This window comes from Haemorhous mexicanus, chromosome 7, assembly GCF_027477595.1.
Source record: "Haemorhous mexicanus isolate bHaeMex1 chromosome 7, bHaeMex1.pri, whole genome shotgun sequence".
Lineage (NCBI taxonomy): Eukaryota > Metazoa > Chordata > Aves > Passeriformes > Fringillidae > Haemorhous > Haemorhous mexicanus.
Window position 1 is genome coordinate 28,748,551 of NC_082347.1, and position 20,273 is coordinate 28,768,823.

The 20,273-nt window shown below is 58.1% G+C and overlaps 2 protein-coding genes across 3 annotated transcripts; one reads left to right on the forward strand and one right to left on the reverse strand.

Moving 5' to 3' along the window:
• Positions 1-22: 22 nt before the first annotated feature.
• Positions 23-5,033, reverse strand: UBTD1 (ubiquitin domain containing 1). The gene is made up of 3 exons (XM_059851778.1): positions 4,775-5,033; positions 757-984; positions 23-546 (listed from the first exon to the last, which is right to left on the reverse strand). The coding sequence occupies exons 1-3, from the start codon at positions 5,031-5,033 to the stop codon at positions 161-163; spliced, it is 873 nt and encodes a 290-aa protein (XP_059707761.1). The 3' UTR covers positions 23-160.
• Positions 4,998-20,220, forward strand: MMS19 (MMS19 homolog, cytosolic iron-sulfur assembly component). Of its 2 annotated transcripts, none has more exons than XM_059851761.1 (31): positions 4,998-5,128; positions 8,756-8,804; positions 9,537-9,637; positions 11,130-11,215; positions 11,633-11,707; positions 12,268-12,337; positions 12,530-12,658; positions 12,870-12,931; positions 13,213-13,299; positions 13,599-13,673; positions 13,947-14,024; positions 14,326-14,464; positions 14,817-14,971; positions 15,145-15,223; positions 15,479-15,604; positions 15,904-15,985; positions 16,301-16,398; positions 16,767-16,904; positions 17,139-17,294; positions 17,539-17,638; positions 17,805-17,907; positions 18,003-18,077; positions 18,211-18,337; positions 18,420-18,520; positions 18,588-18,644; positions 18,753-18,939; positions 19,051-19,133; positions 19,233-19,397; positions 19,477-19,536; positions 19,639-19,758; positions 19,838-20,220. In XM_059851761.1, exons 1-30 carry the CDS (start codon positions 5,032-5,034, stop codon positions 19,708-19,710), a joined length of 3,012 nt encoding a protein of 1,003 aa, XP_059707744.1. In that variant the 5' UTR covers positions 4,998-5,031; the 3' UTR covers positions 19,711-19,758; positions 19,838-20,220. The 2 variants fall into 2 exon arrangements, with proteins under 2 accessions (XP_059707744.1, XP_059707742.1); XM_059851759.1 differs by having other exon boundaries at positions 19,658-19,758.
• Positions 20,221-20,273: the final 53 nt, after the last annotated feature.

Sequence of the window (20,273 nt, forward strand, 5' to 3'; positions counted from 1 at the left end):
AGCCCCATGCAGACCTTCACACACAATGCCACAGTCACCTGTGTAGCAGCCTCAGGGGGGAGCAGGAGCAGCTGTGGGCCAGAACACAGCACAGGGAATTCCCAGAGGTGCCACTGTCCCCCAGCCCCCTGCCTTCTCCCCTCACCCAGTAGGGGGTGGCTCAGTTCCTGGGTGGAAGGGGCTGGTTGACAATCACTTGCACAACAAAATCCTTCTGGATCTTGGTCTCCTGCAGTCGTGTGCGGTCGGTGAGCAGCTTGCCTGAGAAGAACCACCGCTGCCAGGCCAGGTCAATGCCCTCCTGCGCCTGCAGCTGCTTCTTCAGCTGCCCGATGGTGTCGCTCATGCTGGCGCTGAGCCGCAGGTCCTTCCCGGTGGAGAGGCGCACCTTGAGGGTGAACTCCCGCCGGGCGTTGGGTGGAGGCTCAGCCGGCTCCACCGCCTCCTCCTCACTCCGCTCCAGGATCAGGTTGACGGGGGGTGCCAGGCAGTACACAGGCAGCTGGTACCGGTTGCCCAGCTCATCATAGCACTCTGTCAGGGACCCTGGGGACAGCAGGATAAGATGCTAAGGGTGGGCATCCCCACTCAAATGGGGACAGGGCCACCTAAAGCAGTGAGGCACAACCTGTCTTTCATGCCTTGGCTCTGGATGGCAGGTGGGAGCCCCTTTCTACTCCAGCCTGGGACCCCCATGTGCCCAGATATGGGACATTCAGCACACACCCCACCCAGACCCCCAGTGCTGTCTCTCACCATGGGGCAGGGTGATGCTGGCTCCATCGAGGATGGCCTGGGCCAGGCTGTGGTCATTGGCTTCTACAGCATAGGCAGCTGCCTTCAGGGCATCCCAGATCTCCTTGCGGCCTTCAAAGGCTGGTGCCGTGTCCCAAAACTCGTCCCGCTTGCTGCGCAGCTGCCCGTCTGTCATGGGGTAGTCACTCTTCCACTTGGGACACTCCTTCTTCAGGGGCTCATTGCGGCCTGCAGACAGGGGGATACTCAGCCAAAGGACAGGGTTTCCCTTCGGGTCCTGAGCTCCCCACCTCCCCACAACCACAAATTCTTCCTGGAGACCTCCTGCACCCCAGCAAGGGTCTGAGGGATCACCCTGTCCAGTGAACAACAGCCCCCAATGTAGCCAGGGGTAGCTGGCCTAAGCAAGCCTGGCCCAGGATCCCACTGGCCCCATGGCAGTTGCTCCCCCAAGTGACACCTTTTGCCCCCAGGGGGGACAAGGGCTCTTGCTTCCTTGCTTGGGGGACCAGCTGCTTCCCCTTAGGGTAGCCAAAGGGCCTTGGGGCCCTTTGAGGCAGCGCAGTATTTATAGCTTGGGGAATTAGCCAGGAAATAAGCTGGTGAGTCGGAACGAGAAGGGGATTACAAAGGCTGAGCTGCAGCAAAGGGGGGTCAGGACTTCACTGTCCCCTCTGCCCACCCTGGGATGACAGGGACCAGCTGCAGGCAAGACAGCAGGCACACAGCATCCGGGGCATCAGGGGCACAGAGGGCATCACTGCCAGACTGCAGGTGCCCCAGCAACGGGCTGAACTGAGCTGGCTCTCCACAAAACAGCCCCTAGCCACATCACCACAGACCTTTAGCAGCCAGCACTGCCCAGGGATCTGAGCCACCCCAATGCCAGTCCCAGATCACCATGCCCTCACTACACTTGGCTGTGGCCCTGTGGGAACAGCCCTGTCCCACCAGTCCCACAGTCAGGCCAGACACGTGGGGCAGGAAGGAGTTGTTGTCACTCCCAGCTGAGCTGGGGACAATGAATGATAACAGTTCCTTCCTGTCACCCCCCTCCCTGGGCTGGCCAGGCAGTGCCCCTCCTGTGAGGACAGGATGAGGGGAAAGTGAGGCTCCAGCTGGGCAGGAAGATGCCTGTGCCCACATAGCGACCTGCCAGGCAAGGTGATGCCACACAGCCCAGCCACTGGAGACAGCCACCACTGCCAGCTGTGGGCTGAGCCAAGTTCCCCAGGCAGCTACTCCTGAGCAAGTGTGTGCTGACACACAGCACTACGTGATCTTTTTGATTGTACCAGCCCTGCCTCACCCTGCCCAAGACCATGGAGCCAGCATAGCATCTGCCTCCCAGCAAGCACCCACCTTAGGGGCCCCCAAGGGGCACAGGTGCTCAGCTACTCCAGGGCTGGGCACCGAGCAGCCCTGGCAGACAGCATCCTGCCCACATCCCTGGAGGAGCAAGGGCAGCCGGCTGCAGCCAGTGCTGCCGATTCAGCAGTCACGGTGCTGGACCAGAGGGATTTGCAGCACCACAGGACACGGCAAGGTCAGAGGCAACACCTGCCCCAGGAGGGCAATGGAGAAGTGTCCACAGCCACCCTGAAGGACATGTCTGGGATCATGTCCCTACACTGCTATGGCCATCAGGCTGGGGCTCATATTCTCACAGCCAGGACTCCTGGCCAGCACACCCAGTCAGCACCATTCCCCCAGCTCTGCTTGCAATAAAGGGAAGAGGCTGGCCCAGGAGAGGCAGCAGGTCTGGAGCTATGGGGGGTCAGCTGTGGCAGGGAGCAGGGACAGGCTGCGGCTGCCTCGTGTATACAGACATGACCAGCAGCCTTGCCCAGGTAGGCAGGGGCTTAAGCCTAGTCTATTTATTGCTACCACCCAGCTGGGCCTGCACCTTCTAATCACCTCCTGCTGCTCTATTCCTAGCCCCTTGTGCAACTCTCCGTGGCAGCACCACCAGACAGGTCCATCCGCTCGCTGTGCCCAGCCTTGAGCCAACAGGATCTGGCTGGCAGCCTGCTCCTCCTGCCCTGTGCCTGCAGCACCCTGCCCATGGCTCAGCCCCCACGGTGCCCTGGTGAGGGACCCCTATGCAGGAGGATGTGACCCAAAGGCTTCCCTGCCCCGGGCTTGCTCCCTGCCTGCAGGAGCCTTAGGCAGCACCAGCTGACAGATCCTGGAGGCCCTGGAGGAGATGTCAGCCAGAAGGCACACACCACTGCTTCCAGCAGTGCTGGCTGGTCCACTCCCGAGCCAGGCAGGGTTGGGATGCTGCATGCCACGGGCATCCCCAGCTCCTGCTGTGGTAAGCTGGCCACCTCAGGCCAGCTGTCACCTGCTGCCAGGAGTCCTCAAAGTACCCCTCCACAGGGGGTGACAACAAGCCCCAGCCAGGGTAGGAGCTGGCCAGGCAGGTGGGCTGCTTAGCAGGGCCCCTGTGGCAGCAGAAGTGGGCAGGCAGAGCCCCCCTCCCCACTGATGTTAGGTCCTCGTGTACTGGGACCTGCTGGCCCAGGGCAGTGTCCCCATACTGCTGGTGAGAGCAGCTGTAGCCTTACTTCATCCCCCACCACCTGCTGAGCAGCTCCCATGGGCTGGTGGAACCAAAAGGCAGGAACCAGGCAGGGCACCTGGCATAAGGGACAGCCCTGCTCTCCCAGGGAGGCACATACTGGAAGAAAGCAGCTGCAGCAACTGCCAGCAGCATACCAGGAAGGGACCATGACCCATCCCAGCAGAGCAAGTGGGGATGGAGACACAGGCTCTGCAGCCAGCTGTTGCCTGGCACAGGAGGGGCTCTCACATATCCAGATGTTGAGATCTGACCCCACCCCCCATCACAGCAGCCTGAGCCCCAAGGCAATGGCCCCACATCCCAGCAAGGTGAGGGAACAGTCAGCCAGGAACCCCAGGCCTCATCGATACCTGCAAGAAGGCACTCCTGGGGTGGCAAAGTGAGTCGGGGTGGGGGAGCTATCACCCCAATCCATACGACCAGGGCATCCCCGGGGCAGGCTGGCACACCTGGAGCCCCATGTGGCGGGGGCGGTTGCCCACGGCACAGGCACGAGCACAGCCTGGCCCGGCAGCCACGGCACCCTGCACGTGGCTGCCGGAGCGGCGAGCCCCGTCCCACGGAAAACGCCCTTCCCTCCCTCATCCCAGCTGCGGGCGAGGGCCGGGGCGTCCCGTCCCGGGCACACGCTTCCTGCCCCTCCTCTCCCGCCGCCCACTACCGCTCTGCCATAAACACGGTAATTACCGGCTGCGACGGCACCGGCCGGGGAGGCGGCAAGGGAAAGGCGTGATTCATCCTACCAGCCCACGGCTTCTCCGCCAAAACTCCGCCGTACCCATCCCCGCGGCCTCCGGGACCCTCCGGCATGACATCACGGGGAAGCGCCTCACGGCAGCCGGGTGTTCGGCTACCGGTAACTCCGGGGGGCCGCGGGGCTGCACCAGCCCCGCCGCCGCTCTCCGGACCGGCGCAGCCGCTCCCTGCCCTAGCCGCACCTCCCGAAGTCCCGGAGCAGCGCGGACGCGGTCGCGCCCGCCGGCAGCCGCCAGGTGTACGGGACAGCATGGAGCGCGAGCAGGCAGGACCCTGCCGTGCGCGGGGCACGCTGCCGAGCCCAGACCGGGGGCATCCGCCACCCTGCAGTCCTCCCAGGACAGCACTTCCCGGGAGGAGCCGGGAACTGGCAGGGCTCGGTTGGACGCGCAGCCCTCACCACGCAAAGCCTCCGGGGCACCGGGACAGGACCCGCGGTTTCTGTCCGCTCCCGAGGCCCCGCACCGAACCAGGATCCCCGGGGTCCGGGAACCCCGAGGGCACAGAGCGGCTCCTGGGGTTGTGCGAGGGGGGAGTTGTCCCATGGCGAACTGCGCCTCTCCGGTGCCCACGTTCCTCCCGCGCCACCCCCAGGGGGACACGGGACCCACCCCCCCCGCCCCAGTGCAGTGCCCGCGATCGCGGGGGTGCCCAGCCCGGACGACCCCCGCTCACCTGCTCGCTTGCGGGTGTTGCCGCCGGCGGCGGGCCGCTCCCGGCGCTGCCGCCCCACGCAGCCGCCCATGGCGGGGCCGACCGGCGGTGCTCGGCATCGGGGCCGCGCCGGCTCCGCGCTGCGCCCGCCCGTGCGCGCGGGGCCCGGTGTGCGCACGGGGCAGCCCCGCCCCCGGGCTCCCGTGACAACCGGCACCGCCCCCGCGCACGCGCAGGCGAGAGGGGGAGGCCGAGCCTCGGCCCTACGCGCGGGTGTCATGGCGGCGGCCGGGGCCGGGGCGGAGGCCCTCGCCGCCTGCGTCCGGGACTTTGTGTCCGGGCAGCAGGACGGCCGTGCCGCGGAGGTGGCGGCAGGTACCGCGCGGGGGCGGGGCGGGGCGGGGCGTGGGCTCGGCGGCGGGGCCGGGCTGGGCCTGCGGCGGGCGTGGGCACGGGCACGGGCGGGTCGTGGCGGTGTGGGGAGGGGTTTGGGAGGAAGCGTGGGGCTGCGCTGGGCTGGGCAGGGCAGGGTAGGGTGGGGGGTGGAGGCGCGGGACAGAGCGTGTCTGTGGGTTATGAGGCTGCCGTGCGGGCAGGGCACGTGGGAATGGGGAGGGTAGGGCCTGCAGCTCGGAGCTACCGAGGAGGTGTGCGGTAGGAGAGGGACAGCCGCGAGGGTCAGGGGCTCCAGGAGCGAGGCACGTGTGGGTGGCAGAGAAATCGACAGTGGGACGAGAGCTCATGGTCTTGCTGAAGGACCGTGGGAGGTGACAGTTGCAAGCTACCCTCACTGTGGTTTCTCTCCCTTTCCTAGCAAGATTTTGGCGTTTGCTTTTGTCGGATAACTTATCCTTCTCCTTCGAACAGCAATTGGGTGACTTTGTTGCATTAGGGAAGTTACAGCTTCAGGAATGTGGCTAAGGATAAGGTGATATTTTTGTGTGTGTAGGCAGTGGCTTCAGCATGTTTCGGGAAGGAACTCGGAGAGCCTAGAAGGGCTATCTGTGTATGTTACATTACACAGACAGGTACCTTCTAGACCTTTCCCAAGGCCTGATGTCTTGTGAAGTGCTATGTATTGTATGGGTGATGAGATGAGCTGGCAAAACAGAAAGGTAATCCAGTGGACCATGTAACACAGAGTGGAGAAAATGCCAAGGAAATTTGGAGGAATTCACTAAACTATGTGACATTCCGGTGGGTTGCAGAAGGGTTACACAGCCTCCGACATATTTGGGATATACCTGGGGAAGGATAACCTTACAACTTCTGTTGTCACCTGATGTCGAGTTACAGAAGTGCCTGAAGAAAGCTTTGTCTCTTGTAAGATATACAAAGAGAATTGCTCCCCTCTTGCTCCTCCCAGCTCTTTTCAGCTGTGTGGCTCTTGTGAAAGCCCACCTTCACAAACAGTGGGGCTGGCAGGTGTCCTTGAGCCCCTCTGACTTCATACAGAACCACACATCAGAAAGGATTAAATTGCATTGTGTATCCTTGAGCAAAAGGATAGGGAGGTCTTTTCTAAGCTCATGGCCATTGTGCAATTGCTGTAACAAACACATTGAGCTTCAGCAGTTTGTTGCTAAGGACTAAAATGAGCATAACTTGGCAAGTGGCCTGAAGGCCTTGGTGCTGTCACAGGCAGGTTGGGCTGCATGGGTCAGTGCGTGGCAGGAGGAGGCTGAATTAATCCTAAAAAATGGGGAGAGAAGGATACTGCTATTACAGAATCCATTACACATTTTCTGTGAATGTTCTGCTCACATTTTGAAGGTGTGGGGGAAACAAGAATGGAAGTCCTCCAGAAGCAAGTAATACCTAGAAGGACACTGAAAGGGGGAGAGACCTGTTAGGAAAGAGAGCAGCTTGGTTCAGAGTAGCAATCCAGCACAGGATGAATGCCTTCCTTCTGTTAAGTCTCTAGGAGCTACAGGAATGCCAGAATAGCAAGGCAGCCCCTCCTGGTAAAGGGATTCAAGGTGCCTAATTAACCTTGGGGCATATGTGCTGCTGCCAGATGTGGAGGCAGCAGTTTCAGGGCTCACCGCTGTGCCTGCTGTGCTGATGAGGCAGGTCCAATGAGCTGTGCTAGCACTCACACTGCGGCCTGTGCAGTGCTGGCCACAGGCACACCACACTCACAGGCTGTGCCAGGGAGGGGTGGCCACACCGTGTGAGGCAAAGCTGGTCGCACCTGGCTCCCTGAGAGCAGAGGGAGCTCCCTGGCTGAGCTGAGCAAAGGAGCTGCTGACCTCAAGGTGTATCAGTACCTGACTGTGGTTTGGCCATCACACTGCAGCTCTTTCCTGTTGAGTAGGGAACCAGAAGCTTTGTCTAGAGCTGCTTTCAGTCTCTGCAGACACAGAGAGGCAGAGCACGTGGCCAGAGAGATGACATTTGTCTCAGACTTTTTCTGTGATGGTGCAGAGGCACAAGGGCTCTTCATGAGCTTGCAGAGCAAGATATTGGGATGCTGGATGTGGAGGGGCCATCCAAGCTCTCTCTGTAGCCCACTCTGCTTTGGCTGGTGCAAAGCATCTGCTTGCTGTTTCACTGTTGTTTTTCTGCAGGAAATTTTGCCAGCACGTCATGGCTGTCTGTGGGCGCCCCCTTTTCAGTCTGTGCCCATCAATTCTGAGACCTGCTGGGCTCTTTTTCCACACAGCTCCCCTTATCTGTTCTGTTTCTTAGTTCAGGCTCCCTCTCCCTGCTGCGCCAGGCAGGATTGAAAGCTTTGTATTTGGAATCAGGACTGCCTGCTGTCAGAACACACTGTCAGAAAACACTGTCATCCCATTCCTAGAGACAGCTCTATGATGAACAGTGTGTCTTAATACTGGAATTAGCTGCTTAGGAAGAGATAGTAAAGGCTTGCAGCAGCAGGAGACACTAGCTGGAACAAGGCCTGGGAAAGCCCATAATGAAGCCTTTGGGCTTCTGAGAGGGTGAGTGCCCTGTCAGTTGTGTAGGTTCAGCAGGGCAGAGAGGTGAGCAGGTCCCTCCAGAGTGCCCAAAAGTGCCCCTGGGCAAAGACATTGAGTCTCAGTGACTGCCAGATGATTTGGGGTTTTTTATACAGGAATGCTGTTTTGTCCAGGCAGAAAGTGAGGGGTGCTACTTGTTTTTCAGCAATGTCACTTGATACCTGACTGCAGGTTAGGGGTCTGAAGGGAAGACAGTCCCTTGCCTGCCAGCATATGTCTGAGCAGAGGGTGTACACAGAGCTTTCCTTCCGGGGAGGTGCCACATTGGCAGTGGGTGGCAGGAATGGAGAACCTGCCCTTCTGCCAAGGTTCTTGTAAGGTGCAGCAAGCAGGTCCTTACCAAAGCCTCCTGAGGAGTGACTCTTTCCCCCAGTTGAATTGCAATAGTACAGAGGCCATAGGTGAATGAGGCAACCTGGCAAGGAATCGGAGTCAGAGTTGGAAATAGACTCCAGGAATCCCAGCATTTTATCTTCCTCTGACCACAAAACTGCCTTTCTCTGTGACCTCCATCTTGGAAGGAGTTAGTGCAGGTCTTGCACAGCATGGAGGTGATGGAGCCAAGGTGGGAAGCTGAGTGATCACTAGTGTCTGGGCTGCTTGTTCAGACGGTTCTCCCTGAGGAAGCACCTGGAGAGCTGCCCTGTGTCTCCTCACAGCATGCTCACATTAGAAAAGGGGGTTTTAGTATCTCAGAGAAGTGGAACACAGCAAGAATGTCTATGTGTGGTTCTCTTTGGAGCCACACATACAGCCGTGCTGCAGGGAGAGGGGTGAGGCAAAGTGCAGGCAAGTTCTCCCCTGGCTGTCTTCTCTCAGCTCTCAGTCTCAGAGGTGTTTGCAGGCAGGGCTGGAGGCAGCCCTACCAGTTGAGTGCACATGGCTCCTTTGGTGCTTGGTGAGGAGTCAGCACTGACTGGCTATCCCCAGTGCAGTGCTGGGATGTGTCCCAGCACCCATCTCCAGTAACATGTCTGCATGATCTCTCTGGTTCACTCTCTTTACCTCCTTTCTCCAGGGGTGAAGGATGGAAGGTGGACAGTGCTGCAGCTTGTGGAAGCCCTGGGGTAAGAAAAGCCTTATGCAAGTTATACATTGGGTAAGGGCCTTGCAGGGGACATTCCCACAAGGAGGCATAGTAAGAAGGACAAGTGTGCTCATCCAGGATGAGCTTCAGCACTGGTTGACACATTGCAGTGGACAGGATGTTGTCTGCTCACAGCATGGGGCTTGAGCAGTGCTTTGCCCTCCCTGGATGTGGGAGCTCTTTGGGAAAGAGCAAGGCTGGAGCAGCTCCTGATGCTCTCCCAGGACAGAGGAGAGATGTTGTGGCAGGCAGCATGCTGCAGGGCACTTTTCAGTTGGGGCTGTCCCCACAGGAGCTGCCTGAGCACACAGCTGCACAATACCATGTCACAAGTTAGCTGGCACTCAGCTTCTGCTTTTGTCTCCAAACTGTAATGTCCCAGTCTCATTTCTTCCAAGCTGGGGGCTGGGTGTGCCTCACTGTAAGAGGCTTTATCCTTTTTGACCCTTGTGATCTTGGGAGCATGGTGCAAGAGCAATTTCTTTGGTCTGACTTGAGAACTTGGATTTCTTTCTGCATGATTCTGGGGCTGAGTGCACACATGCAGCACAGATAGGGGGAGAGGAGTCTGTTTATACTCTGCCAGCAAGTCAGGCATGATTGGGCCCACAGAGAGGCACCTCTTTGGTTTTGTGCTTGCTCAGAATGTGCTTCCTGCTTGGATGTACCTGCTCACAACAGGCTTCTTGTGCTTTATCCCCTCTTCGCCTAGGTTTTGCCTGGAGAACACAGATCCTCGGACACGAGGGCGAGGTATCCAGCTGTTGTCACAAGTCCTGCTCCAGTGTTACTCCCTGCTCCAGGAGAAGGAAGGTAAGGGCTTTTCTGGCCCTTGAGTGTCTGGCTGGGGACAAAGCCTCTGCCATTAAAATGTCTGTCCTGCAATTGGCAAAGGGATTGATTTAACACTGTGACAATGTTGTACACTCTAAGAGTCAAAGTCTAAAGTCCATGAAGCTTTGTGCTGCAGCCTTTTTGCCAAACTCACCACACAATTCAGGTCACTGTCTGAATACACCAAATTGCTGGACAGCTGGGGCCCCTGACAGTGTGTGGGTGTTGCACACCAAGGTGTGCTCAGCGCCACGTGGGACAAATTGGGGATACATCTGTATGTCAGAATCCTTGGGTGGTGACTCAGAGCAGGAAGACTGTCCTTCACGCACCAAGTCACACTGCAGCCCTGCAGCCTGACTAGGCTAACTCAGAAGGAACCCTGGGGCCTGGGGAGGAGTGGAGATCAGTGTAAGGATGAGAATGGCCTGGGGGACTGGGGTGGGGAGGGGAAGATGCCCTGTTCATGGAGGCAAGGAGAAGGTCTGCCTCTGTTAAATGCCCCATAGCAGCTGGCTGGCACCAGGGAAAGCCAGTAAGTGCTAACAAGCTTTGGCTTGGGGGCCTTGCAAATGGGAAGCTGAACTTATGCCAGCAGGCTGGCTAGACAGGGGGCCTAGCTAGTAAGTAAGGTGGAGGAAGGGGAGGATGGACGTAAAATATGCTTAGTCCTTGGAATTTGGCTCTCTTTGGCTGGAGCCAGGCAGGGCTGAGAGCAGCTGTGCATAGAACTTCATCTACTGCAGTAGTTGGAGACAGGTGTGATGACTGATGGGAACTGGTGTGCTCTGGAGGGGCAGCCAGAGGTGGGGAGGTTCAGTGGGGATACTTGGAAGGAGAAAAGAGACTCAGGGCAATTGAGCAAGGGGAGTGAGCTGTGTTAGAGCCTCGTGTCCCTGCTCACGCAGGTAATTTCTCAAGTGCTGTGTCAGGCTGCCTCCTTGGGGGCTGAGTTTCTGCAGCAGCTGTGGGCACAGGATGCTGCTAGCCGGCTCTTCCAGTCTGCTTCCTGCTACCACTCCCCAGGGCTGGGGTGTGCAGGCGCCCGTGGCCGTGACTCAGGGGCCAGGAACGTGTTGGGGAGCCAAGTTGGAGGAAGCCAGAACTCCTGCCCCAGCTCTGTACCCCACCCCATTACATCCTCCAGCCTCTGCTGAGCAGACTGCCACTCTACTGCTGGTGTCTGCATCCACGTGTCTGGACAGGCCAGGGCAAATGCCTCTTGGGTGGCTCCTGCACTTCTGCAGCAGCCAGAGGTGGCTGCTGCCCTGCTGCAGTTAGGCGTGGGCTGCTTACAAGAAGAGGGCAAAGGCGTTGGAGCTAGGTGGGTGCACCCAACAGCAGCAGTTTGTCCCATTCACCAGTGCAAGATGTGCTCACTCTTAATCCATCAGCTTGTGGTTGAGCTGGGGTCAGCACCCAGCAGCTGCGTTTCCTAGGGCTAACACACACTGGTGTCTGTTTCTGACAGTGCTGCATCTGGTCCTGTTCTATGAGAGCCGGCTGCAAGATAATCACCTGGTGATTCCCTCGGTGCTCCAGGGACTCCGGGCACTGGTGAGCTCACACGCCCAGCCCACAGTGCTGGGATGCATTCCCCAGCAGTGTCAGGGAGGTGCAACACCTGGGTATGGGTTGGAGCACTGTGTTGAGCAGGGCCTGGCTGGGCTGTCAGCCCATCTGGCAACATTGCCCTGTCTCCTCTCTTCTGCTGTGCCTCTTGTGGAGGAGCTGGGGACAGGAGACTGCCTTGATTTCTTGCCCTGTGGTGGGTACTGGGGCAAGGATTCCCTGGCCACCCTGGGGAGCAGCACAGATGATGGGCATCTTATCCTGTTCTGTCTGGGGAAGAAGTGCTGAGCTCTCCCTCTTGTGGAAGAGGATCCTGTAGGCAGCAGCTGCATAGAGACAGGAGCTCCATTATGTGGCTGCCATCATGGTATTCTCTTCTTGCTTTTCTCTTCCTGTCCCCAGAGCATGTGTGAAGTGCTGTCCCCAGGGCTAGCAGTGTCTGTGCTCAAAGCCATCTTCCAGGAGGTACATGTGCAGGTGAGCAATGTGATTTCCTATTCTCCTGTCCTTGATCTCTGCTCCCTGTGTTTCTGGGAGTGGCCTACTGCCCCAAGGACTGGCCACATTCAGCACAGTGCAGTGCTTCTGCAGAGCTCAGAGACAGCTTGGATCACTGCAAGAGAGACTGTGAGAGACAGACAGCAGCCAAGAATCCTGTTTGGCCCTTGTCCTCTCTTTTCTCAGCCCTAGGGGAATTATTTCCTTTTGCTCCATTCTCTGTGTTTAAGTGCCCCCAGTCCAGTTCTCCTCACATATAAGATTGTTTTTGCTGGCAGTGCCTTGGGCAGCATGTGTGGCCCTGGTGTGACTGATAGTGCGTTCATGCAGTGATGGGGCAGAGTCACGTTCATGTGCCATTGCATAGGCATGTGCACATTTTGCATGTGTGGGTTAAATGGGATCTCTGTGCTAGGAAGCAGCAGCTGAGCTGCTGGGGGTCCTGCTCTCTCTCAAGGGCATGTGTTGCCCGTGGGCTAGTGGGTAGCTGTGCTGCTGTGTGTAGAGGATGGTTTTGATTAGTCTGCTCCTCCCTTCAGTCCTTGCTGCAGCTGGACCGCCACACAGTCTACAGCATCATCACCAATTTCATGAGCACCAGGGAGGAAGGTGAGGGGCCAGATGCCAGAACCACTCTGGGACTGTTGAGGTTGGGAAAATGACTCACTTTCTCCTTCTCCAAGGGCTCTGTGGCTCTGCCTGGGAGACCTGTGGACTGTGGGGCTGGGACAACTTGGCTGATTTAATGCCGTGTTGTAAGGTCTGCTGTCCTGCACCTGCTCACGCTCCTTCTTTCTGCAGAGCTGAAAGGCCTGGGTGCCAACTTCACCTTCGGCTTCATCCAGGTCATGGATGGGGAGAAGGATCCCCGCAATCTGCTGGTGGCCTTCCAGATTGTGCATGATCTCATTGCCAAGGATTATGCCCTGGGTGAGCCTAAACCTGCCATGCAGAGCTGACTGGGAAACATATCCCTTTTCTTTGAGCTGTTGGAGGGATGACTCTTGTGTCTGACCAGGCATGGGGTGGTCCCTAACATGGTTTAAAAGCTGCAGAGCCAGCCTATCATGGGTGCTGAGCAGAGCTGCTGTGCCTTTTTTGCCCAGTATCTTTGCTCACCCCCTCTCTCCTCTGTCTGCAGGTCCCTTTGTGGAGGAGCTGTTTGAAGTTACATCCTGCTACTTCCCTGTTGATTTTACTCCGGTGAGTGAGTCTGCCATGTGCCACAGCCTATTCTTTATTTCTTTCTGGTGTTTTCTTAGGGGGTTGTGTCCCCTCCAGGGAATGGGATGAGAGGGTGGCCAAGGGTCTTGGCTGGGCAGTATTCAGCTGTGAACTATAGTACCCAAGCTGACAGACTGGTGCCAAGCTAGCTGCGGTGACTGCCGCTGCCTTGCTGGAGATGAAGTGATGCAGCCTCAGCTGATGGCTGGGTTGGGATGTTTCCTCAATGGTGGGTGACCTGCTCTCTGCTTCCTTTCCAGCCCCCCAATGATCCTCATGGCATCCAGAGGGAAGACCTGATCTTGAGCCTCCGGGCCGTACTGGCCTCCACAACCCAGTTTGCTGAGGTACAAAGCTCCTTGGGGATTCCTGAGCGCCTCACTGTTCCCTTAGCACAGGCTGCCTTTCATAGTGCTGCGGCTCCTGCTGTGACTCTCTGGGATGGGAAAAACTGGGACCAAGAGCTTGCATTTGGGCAGCCCTGTTTCCTGCTGGGGCTGGTCATGGGGAGGGTGACTGACACTCTGGGAAGGGGCTGCCTATTGCAGGTACCCCTTCACTTCTGCTCTCCTGGCAGAGGCTGAACTTGCAGCCTTGCAGGGCCATGGACAAGGGATGGGCTGAATTCAAGTGTTTCTCTCTGCAGTTCCTTCTCCCTCTGCTTATTGAGAAGTTGGACTCAGAACTGCAAAGTGCCAAGCTTGACTCGCTGCAGACTCTGGTAAGGAGAGATCCCCTACTCCCTTCAGCCTATAGCTGATCTGTGGCAGTAGCAGCTGCCAGCCACTTCTGAGCCCTTCTTCTGCCAGCCAGAGACTCTCCCTTGCAAAGCCACAATTTCCAGAGTCCTGGTTTGGCCTGCATCACTCTTTCCTGTTTTTCTTGAATGATTTGTGCAGCTCAGCACGAGCCTGCCAAGATGAGCAGTGTCCCAGCACCATGTCCTCCTGGTACTGGCTTCTCTGTGATGCTTTCTCCTGGCTCCCTCTTGCAGACTGCCTGCTGTGCCATCTATGGGCAGAAGGAGCTGCAGGAATTCCTTCCCAGCCTCTGGTCATCCCTGCGCAGAGAGGTGAGTGCTGTAGGGCTCCACCTGGGCTGAGCTTCTGCTGAGCAGGAGTTCTCTACCAGACTGGGTTGGCCCCGTATCTCCCAGCAGTCGCACCTGTGACCTTGGACTGCCGCAGCTGAAAAGTGGAGGGGACAGGCCAGCCCTGTCAGCGTGTCCATGTGGCTTGAATGTGCCATGCTGCATGTTCAAATCATGTGAGAAGTGAGGCAGGAGCCTGAGCCCTTCAGCCTGCATTGGGAGCCTGAAGCCTGTGGTTGTTGTCGGCAGTGGAGTTCAGCTCATCGTTTGGCCTTTCCTGTAGGTGTTCCAGACAGCAAGCGAGAAGATTGAGACGGAATGCCTGGCTGCACTGCGTGCTCTCTCTGCCTGCCTCTCCCGCTCCGTGCTCAGCTCTGATTCTGAGGATCTGCTGGATTCTTTCCTCAGCAGCATCCTGCAAGGTAGCTAACAGAGACCTGCCCCATGTAGCCAGGCCTGAAAGCATCCTCCTAGGTAGAGATCTGCCTTCCTCTTCTCTTTCAAGCCTCTTTTCTTTCTAGTCATCACAGCAACATTTGGCTTCTCGGAGGTAATTGGCTGCAGGAAGGGAGGACAAGGGGAATGAGCTGCTTCCATCTCTGCTGGAACTGCACTCTGTGTGCTTGGAGCTGTGGGAAGCTGCTCAGCTGGGGAGGCTGTGCTGCAGCTCAGAGCTGCGCTCTGGCAGCACGTCCCAGCCTGCTATCAGCTGTGTCCCTGCACGTGAGGCAGAGGAGCTCTGCGCCGGTGCAGCTGACGCCCAGCCTATCTCAGATTGCAGGCACCATCTGTGTGAGCCTGACATGAAGCTGGTGTGGCCCAGTGCCAAACTCCTGCAGGCAGCAGCAGGCGCCTCCCTCCGCACCTACCACTGCATCACCCACAGCATCCTGCCCTTGCTGCTGGAGCAGTACACCAAGCACATGCAGGTGAGAGGCACCCACTGGCTCCACGGGGCCTGGGGGCAGCAGGGTGTCTAAGAGGATGTCCTTCCCTGGCTGTGGGTAGAGACCCCATGGGCACCCTGTGGCCTCGCAGGGCTGGGCTGAGGTGCTGTCCCAGCAGTGACGGTGATCTGGGTTACACCTTTGTGTCCCTGCAGAGCAGCCAGAGGAGGACAATCCTGGAAATGCTGCTAGGCTTCCTGGAGTTGCAGCAGAAGTGGGGACATGTGGAAGAAGGTGAGGGTGGCTGGTCCCTCTGGAGGCATCTGCGTCCCAAGGGCTGCTGGCTCTGACCTCACTTTCCTGTATGCTGACATACAAGGAAAACTTACTGGTCAGTGTGGCTGCATGTGTGAGCCCCTGCCATGTCCCAGGGACCCTGCATGATTGGGTATCAAAAGCAGCACCCCAGAAAGGGTCTATAAAGTGCTGTGATGGTGGCTGTGTGGTGACAGCCAGACACTGACAGTGATTCCATGCCACTCTCTCCAGATGAGAGCACTCTGCTGTCGCACCAAGCCCCAGTTTGTTCTGTGGTGTTCTCGGCGCTGGTGGATCCCAGTGTGCAGCTGCAGCTGGTTGGGATCAAGGCACTGACTGTCCTGGGCTCCCTGCAAGGTTGGTGCCTTTTTTCTCTTGCAACAAAGGGAGATGTCACTGTGAAACACGGCTGCTGGGACATCCTTGCCTGCTGCCTGTAAGTGCACAGGAGTAGTGGCAGCGTGTTCTACCCAAGCCATGAGCTGCATGGACATTTGGTCTCTCTCTTGCCTGTTTGTGCTGGGCACCTTTTATCTCTGACATTTGGTGTGCTGCTGCATTGCTGTTGGCCTGGATGAAGCGGAAGGATTCTGTCCAGCGCACCAGCATCTTTGTCTTTGGCCAAGGGTAGGATTCCTCTATGGCTCTTGTTTCAGGCTTCCTGTCTTCCTCTGATCTGGAGCTGGTTGTGGATCACCTCATCCGTCTTGCTCTGCATGAGGAGGATTCCCAGAGCAGGTGAGGGGAGGGCTGGCATCACCACACTCTGGGAGGAGGAACAAAGACTGGCTTTGCTGTAGTCTGAGGGAAGGCACAGGAACTCTCTGAACAAGACTACATGGAATAAACCAGACAATTCATGGGCTGGAAATAAGAAAGTTGAGCCTGTCAAAGCAGGGGTTCTGCTCTGCCTACTTGAGGGGTGAAAAAGGCAAGTTGCTGAGAAATGGGGTTCTGGAGACACCTTCTGGCCAGGTCTGTGCAGCTGGTGTACAAGCAGCCCAGGATTTGCAGTCCTTGCTTCACCTTTTTCATTCTCTTTCCCCCTGGCAGTGAAGCAGCGATGGAGGCAGCTGGGTCCTTGGCCCCCACCTACCCAAAAGTTTTCTCTGGACACATGGTACCCAGGCTTGAAGAGAAGCTGCAGTCAGGTAGGGCTGGGAAAGGAGTGGTGACTGGTTTTGGGGTAAAGCCTTTTCCATCCCCATTGGGCTCCTGCCAGGCAGTGGGGCTCTGTTACGTGATGTAGGTAAGTGGGTGTCCTTGGGGTTTTCCAGCACAGGCACTGCGTGCTGGCACAGGGAAAGCTGTGGCTGGTCTGGGAGCCAGCCTGTGTGGGGCCAAGGTCACCCTTGTGGGAAGGGAGCTGCCCAGCTGCAGAGCAGGCAGAGTGCCTTGAGCCTGGCATGGGCTGGGTCTGCTGTGCTACTTCACCCCATCCACCCTGGCAGGGTCTGGGCCCTGACTGTCCTTGGGTGGGGTGTCCCCAGGTCCCCCTCTGAGTGTGTTTCCTCTTCAGAGCGGGAGGAGAGCTACCACAAGCACCACTCCTTGCAGCAGCGCTGCCTGCAGGCCCTGGCAGCTGTGTCCACCCACACAAGCATCGTGAAGGAGACTGTCCCCATCCTGCTACAGCATCTCCAGAAGGTGCAGAAAGGTAATGGAGCTCCTGCAGGCAGCTCCACAGAGCATGTCTGGGCAGGAGCTTCCTCTGTAACTGGCGATGGCTGGGAGAGAGCTGGAATGGCAGTGGTACAAGGAATCCATACCTGGGCTGTGAATCCCACTGGTGGAGTGGGAGTCAGAAGAGCTGCATTGTCCTAGGATCCTGGTGCAGATCAGGGGGCTGGATGTCGAGGCTGTTTGACCTGGTGTTGACTGTGCCCTGCAGGAACTGAGGCCAAGAACACCCAAGATGTGATCTCTGTGTGCCAGAGCCTGCACCATGTGGCCCTGCAGTGTCAACAGGATGCTGAGGGCTGCTGGTACTTCCACCAGACAGTGGTGCCATGCCTGCTGGCCATGGCTGTGCAGGCAGCCATGCCAGGTAAGTGCAGGGCTGGAATCAGAGAGGGGAGAACAGACTCCCGGGCTCTCAGGAGTCTCTGATCCTGCAGTCAGTGCCACTGCTGATGCCTTTTGGCACCCATGGCTGTCAAGAGTGGGCTTCACTGCTCTCTGACCTTGTCCCAGAGCCCTGCCCCACTCTGGTGTGTGTTATGGGGGCTGTGCCTGCCTCCTCCTTCTGAACAGCAGGCTCCAGCAAGTACCATTCCTCCCACTACCTGCAGAGAGCACCCATACACTGCCAGGCAAGGCACTGCTGGAGGACGAGGTGCTGGCTGCCATGATTCCAGTCATCAGTGCTGCCACCACTCACCTGAGCCCTGAGTGAGTGAAACTGAGGCAGGCAGCTGGATGCTTCATCCTGGGGAGGAAGCAGGCTGCATGCCCACTGCTGCTATCTGTACAGGGTGACCCTGTGCCTCCTGGGAGGTCTCTGGTGACCCTTCCAGAGCAGCACACTACAATGTCACACTACAATGTCTTTTCCTAGGCTGGCTGCCCAGAGTGTGTCTCACGTGGTGCCCCTCTTTCTGGATGGAGACGTCTCCTTCCTACCCCAAAACAGTTTTCCCTGCTCCTTCCAGCCTTTTGGGGTATGTTTGATTTGGGCTGGGGCACCAGAATAAGGATGTTTGCACAGGCTGGCAGCAAGGACTGTGATGACATGGACTCTGTTCATCCCTTGCAGGATGGGGAGTGCTTGGAGGCACAGAGACGCCTGGTCGCCCTCCTCATGGCCTTCGTCTGCTCCTTGCCCCGTGATGTACGTTTATGGGGAGCAGGAGGAGAGGAGCCCTGCCCAAGCACCCTCCAGCCTCTGTCCACACCAAGCTCCATGGACAGACAGAGGGAGCAGCTGCAGCCCTGGGCCATAACATGTTCTGTGTCTCTTCCAGGTGGCAATCCCTCAGCAGGAATGGCTGCTCCGGGAGCTGCTGGCATTGAGCTGTTCCTGCAACTGTCCCTTCACGGCCACCACAGCTGCCAAGTGCTTTGCAGGGCTTGTGAACAAGCACCCAGCAGGTAAGGGGGCTGGGGCAGATGCCAGGTGTTCCTGCCTACTGCTGACAGGAGGAATGGCTCAGCTTGTCTCTTCCATCTCCAGGGCAGCAGCTGGATGAAATCCTGCAGCTTGCAGTAAACAGGATGGAGCCCAGCCTTGCGGAGGGGCCCCGCCGAATGCAAGCACTCACCCTGCTGCTCTGGGTAAGGCCTGTCCTGGATGAGCGGGACTGGGGGATCCAGCCTGGCACTGACTGTTCTACCTGCACAGGTCACCAAAGCCCTGGTGCTGCGCTACCACCCCCTGAGTTCTTGCCTGACAGACAAGGTAGGTGGTAGTGGGGCTGGCTGACCTCTAAGAAACCTGCCTTGCTCCCCCATGGCTGGCTGGGGACCCCCAGGAGCAGGGCACTGTGTCTCAGGCCTCTCTCCTCAGCTGCTAGGCCTGCTGGGTGACACGGAGCTGGGCCCTGCCACAGCTGATGGCTTCTCCTTGCTCATGGCCGAGTCCCCAGACGTGCTGCACAAGGGCTGCCATGCTGACGTGCGCATCATGTTCCGCCAGCGCTTCTTCACTGACAATGTCCCCAAGCTGGTGCGAGGCTTCCATGGGGCTGGCCCCGGTGAGTGGCCACCCCAGCCCAGCCTCAGCACTCCTGACCCTTTAACCAGGGGACCTGAGCCACCATCTCCTCCTTCTGCAGGCTGCTTGTAACCATCTTTGCTCTCCACAGATGTGAAGGCCAATTACCTGAAGGGCCTGTCCCATGTGCTCAATCACCTCCCCAAACCTGTGCTGGTGACAGAGCTGCCCACGGTAAGAGCCAGCCTGGGCAGCAAACAGGATGAGCTGTGATACTGTGGAGTGCATGGTTTGGGGTTACTCATGACTCCTGTGTTCTCCCTCTCTCTGCAGCTGCTTTCCCTCCTGCTTGAGGCCTTGTCCTGCTCAGATCGTGTAGTACAGCTCTCCACACTGAGCTGCCTCCACCCACTGCTGCTCGAAGCTCCTCAGATCATGAGTCTGCATGTCGACACACTGGTCACCAAGTTCCTCAACCTCACCTCCAGCCCCACCATGGTGTGTTTAGCCCCTCCTTCCTCCCTGCTATGCCCCTCTCTCCTGCCCCTTGTGCTGCCCTCATCCCTCTCTGTTCCAGGCTGTCCGCATCGCCGCCCTGCGCTGTGCCCATGCCCTTACCAGTCTGCCCACAACAGTGGTAAGTGCTTCTGCAGCACCCTGCCGCCTGCCCCTGCATGTAGAGGGGCAAGGGGCTCCCAAACCTCCTGGGGGGCAGCCAGCATCCATTTCTCTCTCAAAGAGCCCTTTCTGTCCTACAGCTGCTCCCCTACAAGGGCCGAGTTATCCGGGCACTGGCCAAGCCTTTGGATGACAAAAAGAGGCTGGTGCGGAAAGAAGCAGTGGCAGCACGTGGAGAATGGTGAGTGTGTGGAAATAGCTGCTGAGGGAGTGCCAGCATGCAGGGGACGTGGCTGATGGCACCATCTCTGTCCCTCCAGGTTCCTGCTTGGGAGCCCAGGCAGGTGAGCACTCTGTGTCCCCTCCCTGTGCTGACCAACAGTCTGACCAGCGCCTCGCTAAGCCACCAAGTCATCCGACCAAATGCCACGGACCCTCTGGATCCTCAGAGCCCAGGACTGCCCCGAGTGTTAGGGCTGGAGCGTGCAGGACAGCAGACAGCACCCCTCACTGCACTCCCTTCCCAGCACCCACAGCAGGGAAGGAGCTATGCTGCTTGTGGCTTGCCCACCCTCTACTGCAGCCAGGGACAGTGATGGACAGCCCCTGCCACATGTGAGTGGAGAGGACAGGTCTGTGCACATGTGTGGTGTGTGACAACCCATGTACCAGAAGAATAAATATATCTGTTTTGGTAATGCTCTGACGGTCTCCATGCAGCTCAGGCTGGGTCCTCAGTGCTCTTCTGTCTGTTCA